Here is a 21,838-nt window from a genome sequence, read left to right on the forward strand (position 1 = left end):
GGGATAAGGAAAAATCTGGTAACACAACAGAGCTCGACTCCAAGCTTCCAAAAGGATAGACTGCAAGTGTCAGATTAGGGAACACCTCAAGATTGTCAATTAAGCTGTAGCTAATTCCTCATACCAGTTCCCACACATACAGGTGGTAAATTGAGGGTATGAACAGGGACAGAGGCAAACAGTACTGGACTTACATGCTGTACATGAAATTTGTGCAATAAGGGTGGGGGGTGGAACTCCCTTGAGCTGCTGCACTAAGAACACAAGGCCAGAAAGAAAGGACAGCTAGCAATTATAAGTCATAAATGGATTGTCAGAGGATTTTCAGCCTTCTAACCTTCAGAAAAACCTAGAAAGGAGCACTTAGTGCCATGTTACAGAACAGCCAAAGCCACAAAAGGGACTCATACCAAGCTAGCATACAGACATGCAGGCTGGCTTTTAATTTCAGTTAAGTTTTGCGTTAATTTTCTTCCAGTGACAAACTACCATGTTCACAGCAGTCTCACTTCAGATTCAGATTTGTTCTTGTGCATGTGAATGTTGAAGGGAAGCAAGTGCTCAAGGAAACGTCCATTTATTTCATGCACTTGTTTCAGGAGTAAATTGGGCAAAACACTCATTTAATGGCTGCTCTGATCAATACTAATTTTGTCAGTGGCAAGAACAACACTGCTATCACTGTAAGCCTCAAAATAATGAAAGACAACACTTTAGGAATGGTCATTCTCACTTTAAAGCAGGGGTGGGAAAAATATGGCACTCGCCTATGGAGTCATTTTGCTTAGACAGTGGCAGGTCCCTCAGCCCTGCCAGGAGGCACCCCATCCCATGCCAGCCTGCAGCTCACCCTAGCATGGCTGTGCAACAGTGGCAGCCCCAGCCCCACCAGCTTGGTGTGGAGCATAGCGGTAGAGGGGCAGTGGCAGGAGCCCTGGTGAAGACACTGCACCTAGGGCCACATCACTACGGATACCATGTGCAGCCAGGTGGGGAGATGCGTCCGAGGCCTGGGACCAGTCCCCAGCCCTGGATACAGCACCCCACCTGGCTACGAGCAGTCTCCAAGGAGACTGGGCCCCGGAAACAGCATCCTCACTGGGGCTCCAGCTGCTACTCCCATGCCATGATGCCCCCACCAAGCCAGTAGGGCTGCAGGGTGCCACACTGGCATTCCAGGGCAAGCTGCAGGCTGACATGGGACAAGGTGCCCCAGTGCCACCCACCTCCCTGGGCCCAGTCCTGGCCTCCGCTGCCAAATGCATATGGGACACAGCCACTGCCAGATCCACTCCACTGCCTTGCCCACCTACACACCCTAGGCTGGGAAAAAGGAGAGGGGCTAAGTTCCCTCCCAATGGTGGGCTTGGCAGTGACATACAGCTGTCCTGTGCCACTGCCACCTCTGCTTGGCCTCCTGAGCCTCCTCCACAGGGGTCACACTCTTCCTCTCCCTCTTGTGGGTGTTGCAGCCTCCCCAGTGATGCCTAGTGCAGCTTCCAACCCTCCCCTGGCCCTGCGCTGTCTCTACTCCATGATTCCGGACCCAGCCCCAGATACTGCTCTAGGGAGTGGTGCGGGCAGGGTGCGCAGGCAGGTAGGGAGCTGTGTCTGGGGCCAGGGCCATGGGGCAGTGATAGCACAGGGCCAGGGTAGGGAAGAGCTGCAATCTGATCCCTGCATGCCCCTGCCTGAGGAACCTGTGCCCACTGCAGGGGCATGCATGCAGCAGATCATGGCTGACCCAGCCCCAGCTCTGCAATGTCATCATCCTGTGACTCTGCCCTCTGATCCCAGCCTTGCCTGCCCTTCCCACTCCTGAACATTATTCCCCAGGACACCATCCCACATAGGGAGTCTTGGTTAGTTGTTGCAGGGTGCTGCCCCAGCCTGCAACAGCTCACCAAAACAGCTTATATGGCTCTTGAGCCCAACTAATTGCCCACCCCTGAGTTAGAGGATGGGTTATAACAATCACTTCTCTAAGGCAGAGAAACAGCTAGGACATGAAACCATTTTAAAATGGTGGCTGTCAGGCCCAACATTTGGCCAACACACCTTTCTATTTGATAAGTCTGTGTAATCCTGTGGTTAGTCAAAAACAAGTGTTCCACTGCTCTTTTAGTGTTTCCTATAGTAAGAAAAATTTCAGCAGCAGTCTAGCACTGGTGAGCAATCCTACAAGTAAACCAGCAATTGCATGCATGGGAAGGAGGGATGGAGCAGAAAAAACACCCCGCATTTCTACATGCTGCAAAGAAGCCTCTAAGAAGGTCAGACTTGTATTTTTCCAAGAGGTTAAAAATAGAGCAGCAATACAGTTTTGAGACAAATAACGATTTATTACAAAATCAATTTAAATCATTACTTCTACATTGAGCCAAGTGACCTCTTTAATAGGATGAGCCATCCAATCTGAAATGACACACTTTTTTCCAGTTTTAGTTGTATATAGCAATGGGGCTTTAATCATGACCTATAGTCACCTTAAATGAGGCAAATGGTTGCAAGAGAAAGTCTGCTGCAACCCTGCAAATGTAGAGAGGAGCTCTGTTGAGCTCAAAAGGCCAAAGATCAAAAGTCACTATTTGCATATAACTGGAATGCACAGACAACACTTTAAACCTATCCCACAAGAACTTTAATGTAGTTTAAAAAACATCTTTTAGCTTAGCTCATTCTCTTTGCCCCTCTTCACTAACCACCCCCACAGATTTCCTTGTGCTGTATCTCACCTCTTCCACATTCTCCTATTTCTACTTCCTCAATTTCACACATTCAAGCAATCATTTAATGTACTTTTCCACCATAAAAGATTTCCCTCAGTGAACAAGCTGGGCAACTTTTCATATGTCACAGGTGTGGGAATCATCATCTCCCTAAGATCACCTCACTGGTTTAATTACAGCACAGATTTCCAAACTCCCCACAGCTGTAGCCTTAAGACCAGTGGCTCTCAACCAGGGGTGCCGCAGGGCACGTCACTCAATGTTAGCACTGGCAGGTGTGCAAGCATTATTCACAAGATAAACCCAGAGCTTCCAAAGAGGAATTTATCAAGTTAAAAACATTCTGACCTGTTGCAGTCTTCTGAAGTTCTCTGAAACAGGTGAATTGGAGTATTACTTTTCCATACTCAAAAAATCAAGTGAAAACCAAGAGCTGTCATTTTCCAAGGGGAGCCTCAAGTCTAAAAAGGTTGACAATTACTGCTCTAGGCGAGGCTACTTCCTTGATGCAGAGAACAAAGAAAATAACTATGAAAAGTATTGATATAACATTAATGAATGATATCCTAAGTGGGCCTTCTGGGTACCACCTTAATACAAACAATGACAGGGTGGTCCCAGTAAAACAATTCATCCTGGAGTATTTCACCCAGAGAAAAATTATTTAAAAAGCCTCTCAAGCACTTCTAATGTTATCAGAGGCTGCTGAAGCCTGCAACTTGTTTTCAGCTTCAGTCTCACAGTTGCAACGTCGGCCATCTGAAGAACTCTAAAGTAGTTGTGGCTGGTGCCAAAGGTGCTCCCCACTCAGCTTGAAGATGCAGGAAAAACGCAGGGCTTACAGGCCAAGTTCCACCAAGTGGACCAAATATTTACACCAAGATGCATTTGCTTCACACTTTGAGTGTAGCACCTGCTTCTAACAACTCAAAATTTAAATTTAAGCTTTGATTTAAACTGAAAACTAATTATGCCGCTGAAAAAGGAGGTTGTGCAAGGCCAACCCACAAGGACTGGTGTTATAATGCAACTAATCCAACAGAATCAGGACACTGGATATTTGACCCCTCATAAATTGACAGCCCCTTCTCTCTTCCCAACAGATATTTCTGTAGGAGATAGTACAGGTGGTGCAGCTTGAGCCATATGCTAGACAAGATCACTAGCTAGTTTGCTCTCCATCTTGCTTGGTTGATAGTGGCACTCAGTTCAGCATTTCACCTCCACAACACTTCACAGACATTAAACGACCCTCCCATCCATCCTAGGAGAGACTGAGCCTGGCTTCCATTTTAAGAGTGAAAGCTGAGCAGAGGTGAGCTGCTTGCAAAGATCCCTCCCTACAGCAAAACTAGGGTGAGAACATAAATACACATAGCTGGTGTCGAGCTACTAATCCAACCCTGGCAGCTGGCATGGTGCCGCTCTCTCATGCCCCTTCCTGCAACCAGCTAGGCACCTCATGCTTTCCCCTCTGAAGGGGTTGCACCTGAGGCAGTAAATGAGGCGAGGCCGGTTGGACAACAAAGATGAGGTGCAATGGGCTCTCGCATCAAGCAATTGCAACAGGAGCTTTCTTGCCCCAGCCTGAAGGGAAAGATTTGGGCAAACAACCCAGATGCCACACCACATTTGTGAGGCGGGGGGAGGGGGGCAGAGCCATGGACTAGGGCTGCCTCACATGCTTTGTTTACCGTGTAAGTGAACGTGAGAAAAGTGCACGTGGGGGGCAGTGTGCGCGCGCGCGTGTGTGTAGAGGGCAGTCTGCATGTCCATATGTGTGCGCCTGTGAGAGGGGGGAGGAGAAGTGTACGTGCGAGAAAGACAGAGAGGAGCCAAGGAAGTATGTGTATGGGGGGGAGGGGGTCTGTGTGTCTACGTTTGTGCGCGTGCGTGTCCGTGTGAAGAAGAGAAAGCGTGTCCGCGTGGTACTGGAGGACACCCGTCGGGCAAGAAGCGCATAAGACAGTGCGGCGGGCCCGGCCGACGCCCCCCCCGCGCGGCAGGGGGCGGCGGCCCGGCCGAGGTGGAAGGGGCAGGGGAGGACGGCCCGGCAGGGCTCCATCGGCGGGGCCGGGGGCAGCCGCTCGCGCCCCGCGGACCGCCCCCCGTCAATTACCTGCCCGGCAGCTGGCGTCGCCGCCCGCCCCGCGGCGCGGCTGCAGCTGGAAGGGGACGGTGGCTCTGAGCGGCTGCAGCCCCCCAACTCCGCCCCGGCAGCAGGAGCCCCCGGCTGCGCCCGCCATTCCTAGCCCTGAGCCCGCGAGCCCCAGCTGCAATAACCCCCGCCGTGCGTGGGCCCTTATCAGGACTCCGGGGGCCGAACTGTCTGCCCGGCCGCGCCACCCATTGGCGGACGCGGCGGCCAGCTCCGCCCCCCGAACAATGGGAGCCCGTCGTATCCCTCGCTCGGCTCCGCCCCGTCCGCAAGCCTCGGCTCGGGGGAGGGTGGCCTCTCACGACCAACCACGAGAAGCTATGCCGAGGGAGGTCCCGCCCCTTCTCCACGGCTCCATCAGAAGAGGAGGAAGTGCTAGCGGGCTACACCTCTTGGGCCGGTCAAGGGCGAATCATAAGGACGAGAGCTCCCTTCAAGGACCAATGACAAAGAGAAGCGAGACGAGAGCCCAGCCTTCTCCGGATCCAATCAAAGCGCCGCGCCAAGCCTCCACGCCTTCGCCCCGGCGACCAATCGGAACAGCGAAAGCTGTTTGTGTACTATCACCCCCCCCCAACCCCGGGAGGCGGCCAATCAGGGGAGCGGGAGAGACTGGGCCCGCCCCTTCCCGCGCGTGTTCGTGCAGCTCTAAGCGGCGGGACCATGTGGAGGCGGAGGAGGCCGATGTCCCCCGGCCAGTAGCGGCGCGGGCGCAACTCCTAGGTTGGCTTCCGCTTCGTGCTCCTTCAGCCGTGGCCGAGCGCCAGCGCTGCTGGTTGGGGAGAACAGGCAGCGCCTCGGGTCGGGCGTTGGGGACCGGCAGAACAAAACGAGAGTGTCAACCTACAAAGCAGACGGGGAGCTTGGCCTGTCTCCCCCTTTAAAACAAGGAGACGTTAGTAGCTAAAAGTTCCTGAGCTCACGTAGTGCTGTGCCTGGCTATGCTTATCTTGACCAAATGTCTAGTGCCATCGAAGCTGCCCACTGGCAGCCACAGGCCTCCTTTAGTACAGCGGTGGTAGTAAAGCAAATCCTATTGCCAGCCATGCCTTTATTGACAAAAGCAGCTCAGGAAGTAATGGGCCTTACAATAGGAGGCCTTGGGTTGGCAGTTCAGGAAGATTTTACTAATAGTTCCTGCAGGGCCTGGAATAAAATGCAGGGGAAAGAAGCAAGAAGCGATTGTATATTGTCCTGATTATTCTGCTGTGTGAAGTCAGAGCTGAGAAATAATGTGGCTGGACTATTTTCTGAAAGGACTATATGAAATAAGTGATATGGAATAGTACCTGTTGCTGAAACTTACCATCTTGAATTGGATTTTTGGTGTAAAAAGGAATACTTGTTTCACAGTACTCCTTTAATTGATGTCAACAGCAACTCTGAGTAAGGATAAAAAGCAGCAGTGGGACTATTAGAGCCAAGGCATTCACATAGCTGTACCCAATTTCATTTTTTTCTACTGAAGGGTTCCCATGAGATGGTAGGTCAAGAGACTGAAGTACTTTGTTCACAATGCAATTGCAACTGACATCACAGCCTCCTTAACTGCTGTTCTTGCCCTTGAGCCTCTCTGAGCAACTACCACAGAGTTCAGATATGTCTGCAGTACCATAATGAGGACAGTGCACTGGTATGAGGCATACTTGCAAAGGAGGGGAAGCAACAAATCAAATAGAAGTAATTACATAGTAATGGGGGGGGGGGGGAAGGAAATGTTCTGCACATAACCTGCACTAGGCACCAAACTGCCTGGCTGTAGACCAGGTACAAATAGAGCTCTTTCTGAAGCAACTTGCCTACTACTAATTCTATACAGGTTTGCCTCACTTTATGCTGTACATACATTCCTAGAAAACAGTGCATAACTCAAATTTGTATAAAGGGAACCCACTTTACAATGTAACAAATAGGGATACGTTTCAAAACCTTGATTATACAGACCCCCAGACCCATTTCTACCACTTTAACAAGACACTTTTGGTACTCACCAACAGCAGACAATACACAAAAGCACAAGGCACTATCATAATGGGGATGGCAAGTACAGAAACACATGGTCGCAGACCACGAGTGAGGAGCACAAATCCACACAGGAGACTATATTTTGGTGCATGTCACTCCTACAATGCACTGCACAAAGCAGCTGACTGCGGGCTTCCACCACACCCATGGCATAAGAGTGAATTTACCTCACATATAACAAATCGTGGATATAGAAAGGGTCATTGCATAAGAGCAATTTCACACATACAGAACCTGCATAAAGTGAGGGAAACCTGTTGTCACCTCTTACTGAAATTCAAAAGTAGGGAATGGAAAGGGGGGTAAAAGCTTAAAAATCTTTTTAAAGATACCTATTCTTAGAAACCTTTTTTAATTAAGAAAAAAACAACACTCACAGGAGGTTAGAGCCCACTTAAGCCCATCTTTTGTACCATGTTTTATCACTTGCAATATCACATATTATACTTTAGTATTTTCTTACAAGGAAGTCATTTTTTCATGCTGCTAAGCATCGTGAAATAGCATAATGCCACATTAAAATGATCATCAGTACTTCCTAGCACTATACTCTCAGACAGAAATTGAAATAATAGTCTAAGCACTGGCATCCAGATACAGGTTTTTCAGTAAAACAAGCCAAATAAACCCCACAACCTAAGTTTGTTCAGGTAGTTTTACTAGCTGTTAAAAACAAAGATTTCTAAAATGGTTAGGCTGAGTTGTCACCTACTGGTACATAATGGGTTGCTATTTATGAAAAATATAGTGTGCAAGAACAGAAATACCTAAAACTCCTTTTTCCTCAGAATAATTTTCTGGCATTTTGTAATGGGAAAGAAAGACAAAAATCATTCCTACAGCATCTGTTAACTGCAGGAAATCCATTTCTTAAGATATTTTTCTGCATCTATTTTAAGGACTTGTAGAAGTGTTTTATGAACATTCACTAATGAAAATACACTGTACAGTGCTTTGAAACAAACCATGATCCTTTCTGGATGAAGGCTTCTGAACATTAGCATTTTTTTTTGTTTATTTTTTTTTAAAGAGTTGCCAAAACAGAAGCAGGAAGATTTAAGATGGAGGTGCTCAAGGTCTCTTGGCAAGTTAGCAGCCAGGAGTAGAATTCAGAAGGTCCTGCTAATGTCTCTGTTCAGTCCATGGTACGACACTACCTCTTACTATATGGCTGAGGTTGTCATAAGCACTCCATTTTAGGCTAACTCCATTTTAGTTGAAGTCAGGAGGATGCTTATAATTGGTCTTTAAACTAGAAAAACCTGCTGAGGAGCAATAATAAACCTGTATTATAAATTATTAGATGGACCACAGATTTTTTCCCTTTGTCTAGCTGATATCTGAGACTAAAGGCCTCCCCTACCTTAAAGTAATACAGTTTTAAAAATTGTGCTGGCTGGCAAGGAAGAGAAGAACAAAGGAGAAGCTTAAGAAGCTATTTTGGATTTATGCAGCTGCCACAGTGATAAGCATGGCATAAATACTTTCATTAGATGGGCTGGAAGTAAAGCTCTGTGGGCTTGGACGATAGATTAGGGCTGGTCTGTTAGGAAAGTGCAAACCCTTAGCATAAATAAACCATAGCTGAAGAAGACTGCACTTCAACTTGGAATAAAGGGTTTAATTCCTAGCCTAGATTTTAGGTTATGATCCAGCTCCTGTTACTATTGACTTCAGTGGGAGTTGAATCAGGCCTTTTGCCCCTGCGGTCCCAATCTTGTAGATTCTGAGTCCTATCCCATATTGAGAACAGCTTAAATTAAAGAGGTGTAGAACTGAATCTCCCCAAAATGTTTTTAAATTAAATTCATACGCCACAAGATACTCTGCCAGTTTTAAAACCTTATGACTACAGATACTGAAAAGGACTCAAATAAAAATGTAGAAAATGTACCAAGTCTCCACACTGTCATCTCTCCAGATCTCCATAAGGGGAACCTGTCTTACAGTAGGGCCTTGAGAACAGGATGGTTAAGCAGAAAAGCCCCACGACATACTACACACAGAGATGCCTGGATAGAAAAGGAAAATCAAGCAACCACATATGGGGATAAGATGCATAGATCAAAGATTAAAGTACTGTTAAGATTTAGGATCAACCTTAACAGTACTTTATTTCAGCATCACCTAACTGCCCCAGCATTTCAGGTATCAAAATGTACAAGTATAATGCCACACCAAAAACAACATCCTGTAAATAAACCAAAAACATAGGGATAAGCTGACTGTGGCTAAATACACTGAACCAAATTTAGCCCCTGGTATAACTAACTGCAGTGGATGGACTTGATTAATTCTGCTTTATGCTACCAGGTTAGTGTCTTTGTCTCCTCCTTAAGAGACAGAAACAAATATAGGAAGTAAAGTGCTATTTTAAGATTTAGTCAAACAGCATTAAGAAACTATCAACCTCACAAAACTCAGCTCAACCTACAAAAGTCAGTTGAGGGACGGACTCTGTACTTCATATCTCCATGGACAGTGGTACTGTAGGAATTCTTAAGTAGTGAATTTTTTAACCCAGAATCTCCCAGCAATGATACTCAAAACACAAAAGGAAGGTAGGTTTTGAAACACAACTTCATTATGAACTGAAAATGTTCTTCCTGTGCTATAAGGTTGAAGACAAGTCGGGCCAGTTTGCTATGCAATGGCTTCTTCTTGTACCAGTTATCCACTTGCCATTTGTAGACTGGAATAATCCAATTCCCTGAAGATTGCTAGGAGTTCATTTTCTTGGAAAAATACTATTCAGTACAAAATGAGGCTTCAGTCCTGCAATTCTATGCATGCAGGCCCCATGCACTCACACAAAAGCCCAGGGATTTTGCATGGATGAAAGTTTTGCTCAGTAGAGTTAGACTGCAGAATTGGGATTGAGAAATGCACCCAATTCACATTCCTTCTCTCATTTGGACCAAAAATTTGAAAGAGCTCAACCCCCAGAGTAAGTACCAAGTTTTCCAAGTTGCTCAGAGTTCAGAATTATTTTTAAAAAATGTGTTCAAGTGTCACAGTGTGATCTGCTGGCTGCCAAAAATCTAACCCACCAGTTGTTGAACATTTGGAAAATCGGGCCCTGAGGTAGTCTGAAAGTTTGGCTCTCAAGCTAACCTCATCTCCATTCCTTCCTGCAGTCTGAGCTATTCAAATGCAAAGGAGAAAGGGCCTTGCATTTCCCACGGCCTAGAAAAGCCTTTCACTATCTCTCTGCCTCTGACTTTCTGCCATTCTCAAGTAAAATTTGGAATCATCTTCTCTCTCTTTCTTCCATCTGAGTTTTGTAATAATACCATATGGCAAGGCTTGTATAAAAAGAATACTACACAATGTGCAGCTTAGTCCTATTCCAAGCTACAAATGTAAACATTTAATTTGACCAATCCTCACTGCAAAAGGCAGTTATAAAAACCTAGAGGCTCTTGCAGTTCTCCTCCCTGCCTACCCTGCAAGCAGATTCTCTCTTTTATGGATACAGACATTTTTCTGCTTCCAAATGGGTACAGTTGTAGGGGAGGAATGGTCTGTCCTACTACAATGGGTGTGGCAGGCCTATTTCATACACAAGCAGCAGAGACTGGGCAACTGTGGCTTAATTAGATAAAGAGATGAGTGGGGAAGGAGTGAGGTGGCAAAGCAGCTTGGGTTCTGTGCCAGCCTCACTTGAGAACAGCATTTTGGGAAAGGAGTGAGCATCTCCCCTAATGGCTATCACAGCAGTACAGTACTCCCTGTTCTCTTAAAATATCTTAATGCTCACCAGGCCAGGTGTTTCAATTTGCATGTCATCAGAGAGCAGATGGGGTAATGCTTAGATGTGAAGACTTCATTCAGCCCAGTCTCATTTTGAGGCAAATTCTCTTGTAAGGCGTGTGGTGCATACACTGTAATATTTCAGTTACTGAAGCAAAGCAACACATGCTATTTATCTTCTGATATAATCAGACAGGAGATAAGGGCTATGATTCTTGTTACTGGAGACAAAATGCTACTCCTGCCACCTTGTAAAAAATGTAATAGTTCCCTCTTGCTTAGTTAGGAATTCTGTGGGATGACTCCCTGTGCAGAAGTTCCCAAGATGCAGCACTAGGACCACATTCACAATACTATTGTAAGGGGGGGGGGGCGAGGAATATTCTGAGACAGCAACAGCTTCCATTCAAAGAGAAATACAGGCTCTCAGTTCATCCAATACCTCACACCTGTATTGTAACTTCAGGTGCAGAAGACAATTTTGAACCTGTTGTCCTAGCAAACTGTACTGTCCCTTCTGTTCCACCAAAATGTAGGTATTAAAAAGTACATTTGTGCTAAATAGTCTAATTTGGATTGTTGCTGGATTTATGTAAAAAAAAAGTCTTCAAAAATAAGACTATTTTCTTCCCTGAAATAAGTCTTACCTCTTGAAAATCCACAGGGGCTAGTGAGAAAGGAACAGGAGATGAATGTGCTTGGCTAGGGACACTAAATATAAGAAAAAGGAAAAGGAATTACTATGGTGCACCTGGGTAAGAAAACAGCTCCAACATAAAAACCCAGTGAAAGATGGAATTATGAATGCCAGAGATGCAGCTACAGCTGTATTTTCTTGTTATGGAAATTAACTGACTAGTAGCTTCAGTGCCCACCCCCAACCCTACTTCCCCAGGCTTTTAGACCTTTCCATTGAACCCCCAACACCTGCCATTGGACAACTAAACATGATTGGTTCTCCATGCTTCTGCTTCACTCTGACATGAGAGATTAGTACAAATGCATCTCAGTGATTGAACTGACCAACTTTCATGCTATAAATACAGTCAAGGAGGGTGGCAAGCTGCCATGGGATGGAATAGAGCTTTGCTACTTTGAGAAGCACCATTCCAGACTGAGTCTCCAATCTGACCTAGTTTTTTCTATATCCAGTTGTTTTTCCCTTCCCTAGATTCTTAACTAAGAATCTCCTGGGTCTGTGACCTTGTTCATTTGGGCATTGCTTGCTGCTGGCAACTCTTTCAGGCAGAGCTCCCCAAGAACAGCAGAACTGAAGTGTAAGTAGATGGTACAGACAGAGATCAAGCCAGTCACTGGCAAGGCTGACCACATCAGTTCTTAGTTCTCTCAAAAGGAGATTTTGCAGTTAGCCCACAATGGGACAGATTGTCAGCTATTAACCATCCAGGGGGCTACAGCCATCTTAATCTCAGCCAAACACTGAGCTTCCCAACATCATCCAGCCTGATATTGGGTACAGAAACAGGCATTTGTACGCTGAATATTCTGGTACAAAGCTCAAAGCTCTCTTTGAGAGCTTGCTTCCCACCCCCCCAATTTTTATTTAAAAAAAAAAATCACTATGCTGGCTCTGAATGTGGCAGAAGTAGAGCACTTACATTTTTCATGTGCTAGTTCCTAGATACTGCACTCTGTTATTGCAGAGAAAATGCAGTCATCTCCCCATTAAGGCGGTTTCTGAATCCTGTGCTGTAAGATAAAAGAAGCAATAGTCTTGTGATAGCCATAGGTTAAGAACCCAACTTTTATTTATCATGCTATATCTGCTTCTTCCCATTAATCTTGCCATTACAGCCACTGTAACCCTGCACAGGCAAGCAACAGTACAGATCTATAGCAGACAGCTATGCAGAGAGCCAACTACCCACCCAGATCTGTGTTCTCAGACTACCAGAAACCCTGCTGCCTCATTGGTCACAGAAAATGCAGCAGAGCTTCAGAATCTACCATATCTGTCCTGTGGCATGTGAAGTAGATTGCTGACCTAGTCAATAAACTCCAAACAGAAGCCTTTTTTAAAGACAGAGTATATTGTGTGCTATGCTAAGCACTTGCATTCTGAGTGTGTAGGAGAATCTATTTATGTGCAACAAGTCCCCCCACACTGCTTTGAGTCACACCTTTAAAAAACCCTCCATTACATGTCTCAATTCCACTATCTGCTCTTCTTCAGCTCTGTCAGTATTGCTTGAGGAACTGAAAAGCAAATGGAAAACATCTTAGGACAAAAAAAGATCTAGCTACAATTTAATAATTCTGGTCCATCACTCAAAATCTAAAACGAGATTAAGTAAACATCTTGCTGTTTACTATGGGTGGGATGGAGACCAAGCTTAGGTTTTAAGGGGCTGAGCATAGAAGTGATAGATCAAAGACATTTTTTGTATGAACCACTTTCTGTACTCCCTGTATCCTTGACCAAAATTCTTACTGTAAACTGCAGTGTAGGAATGCCTCATTCCCTCCCCAAGCCCCTAGAGATGGTTGCTTCAGGTGAACCAAGAGAATGCATCATGCATCTAAGCTATTTCAGTACCTGATCCTGATCACAGTGAGATCAGTGGCAGTTAATGCCATCTACTTCAATACAAGCAGAATACAACCCCTATCAAAAGCAAAGACTTATGACAGGGACAGCCTGCACTTAGTCATGGAGAGGCAGCCCCCTCCCCTTATGGAATGTAATACAGCAGAAAAGGAAACTGCATTCTAGAAGATTAACTGAGGTTCAGTATGGCTAATGAAGTAAAGGAGCATGTAAATGAGGGGCAGGGGCAACACCAATGACTGGAAGCCAGTCAAGCACTGAGGAATCAATCCTGGATAAAGGAGGGATTCAGAAATAAGAGAAAGGGCCTGGTAAAGGAAGCAGTGTGGCAGTGCTATAATTCAGAATGATCCATGCATGGATCCTGTTCCTAGCTCTACCACTGCCTCCCTTTCAGAAAAAAATCTGTTACTCTTCCTGTATCACAATAAAATGGCTCTAAATGTCACCCTATATTAGATGCTTATCTAAAGTTACAATGCTTTGTAGTTCCCTGAAGGGGTGAGGGGAGGTGTAAAGAGAGAAACTACATTACATACAAAGTGAAAAAACATAACTTGCTTAACAAAAAAAAAAAAAAACTGAACAGTGGAAGACACATAAAAGCATTACATGCCTGGAATGGAGAAAATATTGTGTATGGCTTAATTTACAAGAGTTTATTTTTAATTAAAACTCTGGTCAACAGGGCATTAGCTGTTGGCCTGCTGATCAAATGGTGATGCCTTTGGTTGCTGGATACAAAGAAATTGCTAAGAAGTTAAATGTGCATTAATACTTTTTTGCTATTACTTTGCTTTATGTGGCACAGAAGTGTTATTTATCATGAAAGAAAGGTGGTCCCAGGAATTCTGTCTAGCAAGATGGAGTTCACATTACAAAAATAGCCCAACAACCCACAAAATTAGGAAATAATATAGAGCGAGCTGTTTTAGTAACTAGTAAAATTTAGTTATGGAGGAAAAAAAGTGGATATCAAAGGAAGAATACCACATTCAGCCCAGCTCAACAGTCTAAGAGTTCACAGTAGAAGTAATTTTTTTAAAGCCAGAAATAAACTGAAAAAAGAAAAACCTTTCAATTCCAGCTGGAACCTGGTCTTAAGGTAGCCATCATGCTGATGAGCATTTCTGGCACAGTGCAAGCAGAATGGAAAGCAGCATAATTGTTTGCTCACGTGCATTAATAATGGCTTGACAATAATAAGGTCTATAGCAGTGCAGCTAGTTATGCTCATTCAGCACTGCTCTGCCCTTCGTAGTCATGCTCATGGGTACAAACTCACCATCCCAATTTTGTAGCATTTTACCAATACAAAGTACATACAGATAGATGGTAGCAAATCAGAATGACAATGTTTTGCACACACTTTGTCCTAATGGGAATAACTTCACAAGGTGCAGGACAACAGTAAGATGGAGCTGCTGTTTAAGCAATAGAAGAGAGAAAGCCAGATTTTGCCTACAGTCATCCACCGACTTCAGGGACATGACCAGATATAATCTGTTCTTACAGCTTTTTTTACTAGTTATTATTCAGATTAGTTGAAAACTGGGTTACAGCCTCTACAACTGGTTGCCAACTTTACCAGAGTCAGTTTTAATGGAAAATAACTGCCCATGAGACAGGTTCAGAAATGCTTAGCAAGATTACATTTTTAACTTCACTTCCCACATGTCAGTGTCTTATTCTTGGTGACAAATGCTTCTTACCCTAATGAATGTTTGTGCCATTGGGCTGAATAAAGTGACCCGAGTTTTCCTTTAAAGAAGTGTGCAAAAGGACTTGATTGATTAGGAAAAAAGACCTCAACATCAGTGCCAGGCAGTTGGAAAGCACTGCTGCCTAGACTGGAAAGAATGTATTAAAAGGAGTAGGTCATAAATCCAAAATCAGCCAATATGATAGCAAACCCCCATTCAAACCTGAAGTTTGGTACAGCTGGGGCAAGGGAGGCATAAGAACACCTGGTCTAATAAGAAGGTTTTAACTCTATTTAAAAAAAATATTTGTGTTATGGCTTTATTTAATGAATTCGATTATAAGAGTAAGCACTTAAGGAGGGGGTAGGGAAGTGATTCAAGAAGTCTTGCTATATTCAGCTGTAGTTAAGTGAAAACTTTTCCGCTTTCAGCAAAACCCAGACTGGACTGCTTTCCGCTACACTAAAAAGTCAGCTGGGCCAAACTAGCTTGACCTTGTTCCTCGATGCCAGAAAATGCTGGCTTTAGTTGACTGCCTGCATGCCAGAGCCGCTGCAGAAAACTGACTGGAAGGATTCTTTTGGAGTTTACTGCAATACCTTTGTCCACCTAAAGCTAACTGAGTTCTGTAAACCTTCCAGCTCAGTAAGAGGTACATGGCCAAGACAGTCATTTAATATTGAAGCTTTTGAAGCTGTTGTTTACATTGCATGCCAGCATGCATTCAAATTCAAACTGGCTTGAAAAAAGGAAACTTGGGTTTGCCAGACAAGAAGATTCTGTGCCGTCCTGTGTTCCATGGGAGATCAGAGCAGGAGGGAATGAAAAGGGGCATCTTTCCATCCCAGCCAACTGTTTGCTGAAATGACTGTAGGCACATACTCCCAAAACCAAAGTCCCCTTTGCATGCAACAGATGATGAATATTTTAATGGCTAAATCCACTAGAATAGTATATTGTGATGATAAAGAAACAAATCCAGCAGTCTAGATGGTCTTTACCACTGCTACAGTCTACCTGGGTTATACAAGTTCACTCACATTATGTTTGACCCAGAAATGAACTAAGACCTCTTGAGAAGTTCTTGGCACCCCTGATTTCAGCATAAGTGGAGGCTAATGCATTTGCAGGGCCATGCATATTGTTATGAAATCTCATCTCCCCTTAGTCCAAACTAGATTCTCTACTACCTTGCACTTCCCAGCATTCATTTACACCCATGCAGAAGGGATGTAATATGCTACCAAATCAGAATTCCACCAACACAAATGCCACCAACGCAAGATTCAAGGCATAAGAAGCAGATTCAAGATGCCTAGTCAGCTGCGTCCAGTTGGCAGCATCAAGGCCTCATCATCTCTTACTGCAGTGCTGCTTTTGTAGAAGATGGTGACCACTTGTCACGTACAGCTTGATCTCAGCAGGGAAAGAAGAGCTGAATGTGGAAACTGTCCTCGTATGTGCTTGGGTTGAGAAGCTTTTCTGATGCTGCTCTGCTGGCCAGAGGTTTTGGCCAAGAGAAGAGAAGGACAGATTTTAAAAATGGAACTCTAGGAAGCTGGAACAAAATGCAACTGCAACCATCTGGTACACATTTAGGGAATTTGCGTAAGCAGGAGTGGGAAGCCTGTAGCCACTCCATATTCATAGCCGTAATTCACTGCTGTAACTCAAGACCATAAAAATATAGAGATAATGAACAATCAGTGAGGTTTGGTCTACGTGGCTGTTACACTAGAGCTTTGGGTAAATCACTTAATACTCTCATAGTAAGTATGGGAGGCCTCTTGCCCTAACCACTATCTATCAATGGCCCTGGTTATTACAAAGGCAGGTTTTTCTGATCAGATGAGCTACAATGTTTTACCAACAGAGCTTTCTTCTTTGATGCCCTTTTAGTTGCTTGTGCTGCTGAGATATGGACAATAGATCACTTTCAGACTCATTCAGGTAACATTACTGCCCAAGTCCCATTGGTTTTCCAAGACCATTTATGCTCCTGAAGCCTAGAGCAGCGGTTCCCAAACTGATAGATTGCACACTGCCAATTTAACATGATACAACCTTAAGTATCACCAGCAAATTTTTCAGTTCAACCTCAAGTACCATCAGCAAATTTTTGTCATATAAATTATAATAAATCTGTTAATGCGTACCACTGACGGGGTGTCTGCATACCAGTGGTGGTAAGCATACCACAGATTGGGAACCAGTGGCCTAGAGCAAAGGCATTTAGAAGTCTTACTCCTAAGCAAAGTGATGGGAGTTAAGCTCCTAAGTACTTCTGAGTATGTAGGCACTTAAGTGCCCAAGTCACATTTCTATTTTCACTCTCCAAAACTAAGTCAACTAGGTACTTCTAAAAACACTACCCAACATGACTCAAAAGTTATTCATTCTGGGCCCTCTTCATAAGATTCAGACCTGGTTAATGGAATAAAGCGCATCTCAAGAACCTGATAAATCCTTCGGTAAAAAATGTTTTTCCTTCATAAATAAATAATTCAACTCTCATGTGTGGAGGCAGATCTAGCCCCTTTAACTTCAGCGTTTCAGAGTGACATCTTGTGGTGAAGTCAAGTCAGAGTGAATGCGACACTGTCAAAGCACTGTTCCTAATTCAGAGGTGATGAAGGTAGCCCTGAAAAACAGAGATGATAAAAGCACCATCTTCATTTTAGACCCAGCCCACAGTTCTGTATGCAAGGAAATTTATTTAAACACAATTCACAGAAACAAAAAAGCAAAAGGAAATAGAGCACCACCCTATGTCCTCTTTTAAATGCATTTTTTAAAAGTCACTCAGTCTGCTTGTGTAAAAGACTGACTGCACTAGGTTGAGACAAGCACAATATGGGTAGGTACGCACACACACTTATATCATAATCTCTCTGCTACTGACCTTCAAAGCTGATCTGTAGCTCTTGGGCCCCTCCCCCACAACTTAACAAACGTCAGCAATGCTGGTGTTTTTGTGATATTGATCCCTGTTCACTAGGACCTGGACAGGAATTTTAGGAATATTCCAGAAACAAGTCACTGAATAGCCATCAGATTTTACCCTCCTCCTGCGATTCCAATCTTGGACTGAATTTTGAACTAGCAAGCTAAGTTGCAACCATTTCTACATCTCATTAAAAATCCATTGAATCACCCTGCCCGTAAAATTAGCACTAACGTAGATGCACACATGTGAGAAAGATTCTGGTAAGCTGTTGAACAAACAAACATTACCCAATCCCATACTCTTCCCAACAGGGGATGAAGCAGTTTGGCAACAAGGGCAACCATCTGCTTTTCTCATCAGGTTCCTGAACAGAATTTACAGGCAGAGAATATGTCCTTCTTTCCCCCTCCCCTCCCACCTTTTGTTAAAATAGGGGTATAAATCCATTTCCTTTAGATCACCTTTGTACTTAAAAAAACAATCAAGCCATAAAACAGTTATGGGTACAGCATACTGAACCACGGGATACTCTTTCAAGTTTTATCACCTCTGACAAAGTTACGGAACGGTATGTGTTTAAGTTTCAACATCTGTCTTCTGTAACTGAGTGTATATTCACTTTAGTCAAATACTCTGGAGATCCCCAACTGAATAACCACGGTGCAGAATATTGATATAGATTGCAGCCTGCTAAACAAAGGATCACAAGAACGGACTTTCCATTTGCTCTGAGTGCTAGGGATATGTACAGGTTTGGGTCCTTTAATTCTAAGTGAATGCTAACTCCAAAATTAAAGAGTAAGGAGAGTCTAATAAACTACTATAACCATAGAGTTTGTTGCTTAAAGATTTCTGTTACCATAACAACAAAATGCAACTATAACAATAAAGCCAGGGCCATCTTAAATATGGAAATGAAGGTCACAAAATGTCCTTTGTTCTCAACTAAACTTTTGTCTCTAGGGAGAAATGAGGGATGTACTAAAACCGGGAAGCACACAGCAATTTTATGAGCTATTTTCAAAATGTTGTTAGTTTGCCATTTAGCTCCAGTGGTTATTTTTAACTTTAGCTAAGCAACTGGAATGAACGCTGGTCATGGTTGGCTCATCCGCTCCATTTATTCAGTAATTTCCCTTCTGCACTTGCACGCCCTGTGAAGTATGCAACGTGACATTTGCAAGAAGTTAACTTGAGTATCATTTTAAAAAATCAAAAGTAATAAAGTATTTCATTTGTATATCACTTTTCATCCAGATGGTCTTGGAAGACTTAAACTGTAACTGATATGCAAGCTATAAAAAGAAACCACCAAGTCACTAAAATGTAGTTACTGGCTGGCTGTGACAGTGTTTAACAATGCACAGAAACATTATACTACAGTTTAGTAAAGTCTTCTTTATCCAATTGAAGCTGTAAGGAATTGGCAAGAGAATATGCCTACCCATGTTAGAACTGAGCCAAAAAATTGAAAATTCATACCTCCACACTTCTCCTGCGAAGACAGAAAGGTGCTATATGGTGTTAAATGATCAGGACTTTTCTAGACTGCTATACCTTTTCAAATAAATCAGCTGTCTTTATTACAAAAAAACCCACCCAGCTTGAGAACCTTGGAAATATGAAATCCTCCAAATCTGATATATTACAATTTTGGGGGGTGAAAAAAAATGCATTTTCCATTTTGTGAGGTTTAAGGTTCAGAAGAGATGGGTAACTCATCAGTATACACTTTAAGGCACTAGCTTACACAGGAAAGGTTTGCTGGTATAGCTCTCTTGCCAATATGACTTCTAATCATTCCCCAAATGAAACAAGCTATTATTATGCCATGTTACCATAGTGCTGAGAAACTCTAGTTATGGGCCAGGACCCTGTTGTACTACTGGCAAACAGACTTCATTGCCAGAAAAAATACTGTCTACATTAGAGCTTCTAGCCAATATTAAAAAGAGAGAGAAAGAGTGACAGAAAGAGTTTTAAAGAGTTGCAGTCTTATATATTATGCTGCCAGAAGTTTCTACTGTGGACTATATCTTATTTAAAATGTCTCACAAAGCTGTTGTGAGACTTTCTTTGAAGCACTTTGAGATCTTTAAACTGACAGAGAGTTGTAGAGCACAACATTATCTGTTATTGTAGTAGGAATAAGCAAATGCTTCACTAAGCTTTTAGCTTATCTGTTTTCCTACCCCATTAAAAAAAGAATGTCTGTAACTGCATAAAAGACAGAATAAGGAAGATGAAAAAGGTTGCAACTTAAAAACCTGCCATTCTTTTTTTCCCCCCATTGTTTCTGGCTGGCGCACTAGTTTTCTGAGAGTTACTCACTGGATTTGTAACATTAGAATATAAAAAAGTAAAGTTTGCATCATTAAAAATATTCAGCTGTACTATGCTCCATTAGGCTAATTCTAAAGAACATGAAACAAATACCAATTTAAGCCTATAATCCATATAGGAAGTAAATGTAAAAAGTATTTAAAAAACAAAGGAGGTTGTTATTTTGGTTCCTTTCTCTGCCCTCTAAAACTCTGTAACTTTGGGTAAAACTGTCAACAGTATCTGGTGACTGAAGTCCTCAACTCCCATCAGCTTGAAAGGAGACTTTCACTCTTACTGGGACTTATGAGCCCGAGTCGTTTAAGCTGCCAAATTTTATTTGTGTGTACTCCTCCAACAAGAACTGCAGACACAGGCCTCTATGATACTGAGTTCATTGCTGTATCGGAGGCCTGTGTTTGTACAACCTATTTTTGTGTGAAAGAAGAATTACATTCTTGTTACAGATAGGTACAAATGAAAACCACAAAAGCCTGGAGCAAAAATTGGATACTTTTCACGCCTCATGCATGTTACTCTGCTTTTTGAAATTACTGTGAATACTCAATTTTAAAAAAAAGGGGGCTTAATACATCTGCAGCCTGGTTATCCTTCCTCTAAGCCAATGTTTCTCAATTTGTGGCTCATAACCCAAAACTGAGTGGCAAGATTTTATGAAAAGGTTGCAAACAAACTTTAAAAATGCAGTTCCAGCCTGCAAGAGGCTGCTTGGGGCCCCCCATGCCCGACACCCTCCCCTACCCCACACACTAGGGGGGTTGGAGGCAAGGGATTAGGACTGAGGGTGCTGGGTCGGGAATGGCCCTTGATGCTTACAAATGGATCCTGATACAAAAAAGGTTGAGAACCACTTCTCTAAGCTGATTCTCCTACTAGATAGTCCACAGAACATTTGCTAGTGGCCCACGCTACTTTTCCTTCAAAGACAGAAAAGTACTATGTGGTCTTTCTATATTTGTTTCTGCACAATAAGCCACATCCAGGACTTTCCCTGGTATTTATTGAGACAGTGCTGCAGATGTCAAAGAGGTCCTATTAGAAGCAAAGAAGGGAAACAGCCACATGCTTAGGACCAGGAAAAACAGCCTGGAGGCAAAGCCACATGGCCCACACCAGGCAGGCACTTGTGTAGCCTGGGGATAGCCTCGCTCCTTCCTCCTCCTCAGTGCCAAGAAAGAACCCGACTGTGGTATCCCAGCAGTCAGCCCCAGTACAGTCAGGTTTATGATAACTATTGTATTTGTACAATAATTTCAACCCTCGTACCATGTATGATCAATAAAAGTAAGTGTTCAAAATGTACAATAATTTTTCAGGCTGCTAATTAATACAGCATATGCAAAAGCCAAGTCACTCTCAGAGAGTCTTAACCGACTTTTGGGTTTGCTATCAGCACTTTCTTACGACTGCTTGCCTCAAAATAAAGATTTATTATTATTATTATTATTATTATTATTATTATTATTGTGTTCCAGGTCAAATTAGCTAAATCAGTTCCAAATCCTATTGACTGAGCAGAACTCAATCGTTCAAGTCCATGTGGTGCTACCACCGATAAGTATCCTCCATGCCAGATCTTCAGATACTCACAAATCCACTGATAGGCACCCT

At 43.4% G+C, this 21,838-nt stretch overlaps 1 protein-coding gene across 2 annotated transcripts in view; it reads right to left on the minus strand.

The window, feature by feature from the left end:
• Positions 1 to 9,490, minus strand: part of FAM117A (family with sequence similarity 117 member A) — a 35,443-nt gene extending 25,953 nt beyond the window's left edge. The window contains exon 1 of one of the 2 annotated variants that reach the window (XM_090044700.1): positions 4,849 to 9,490. In XM_090044700.1, the coding sequence (XP_089900826.1) occupies positions 4,849 to 4,975 (127 nt within the window). In that variant the 5' untranslated portion in view covers positions 4,976 to 9,490. The remainder of the gene's footprint in view (positions 1 to 4,848) is intronic. The other variant, XM_090044699.1, reaches the window with a different exon arrangement.
• Between the last annotated feature and the right edge of the window lie 12,348 nt (positions 9,491 to 21,838).

The sequence above is a fragment of the Crocodylus siamensis genome, chromosome 4 (assembly GCF_052110815.1).
Source record: "Crocodylus siamensis isolate JL-2025a chromosome 4, ASM5211081v1, whole genome shotgun sequence".
Lineage (NCBI taxonomy): Eukaryota > Metazoa > Chordata > Crocodylia > Crocodylidae > Crocodylus > Crocodylus siamensis.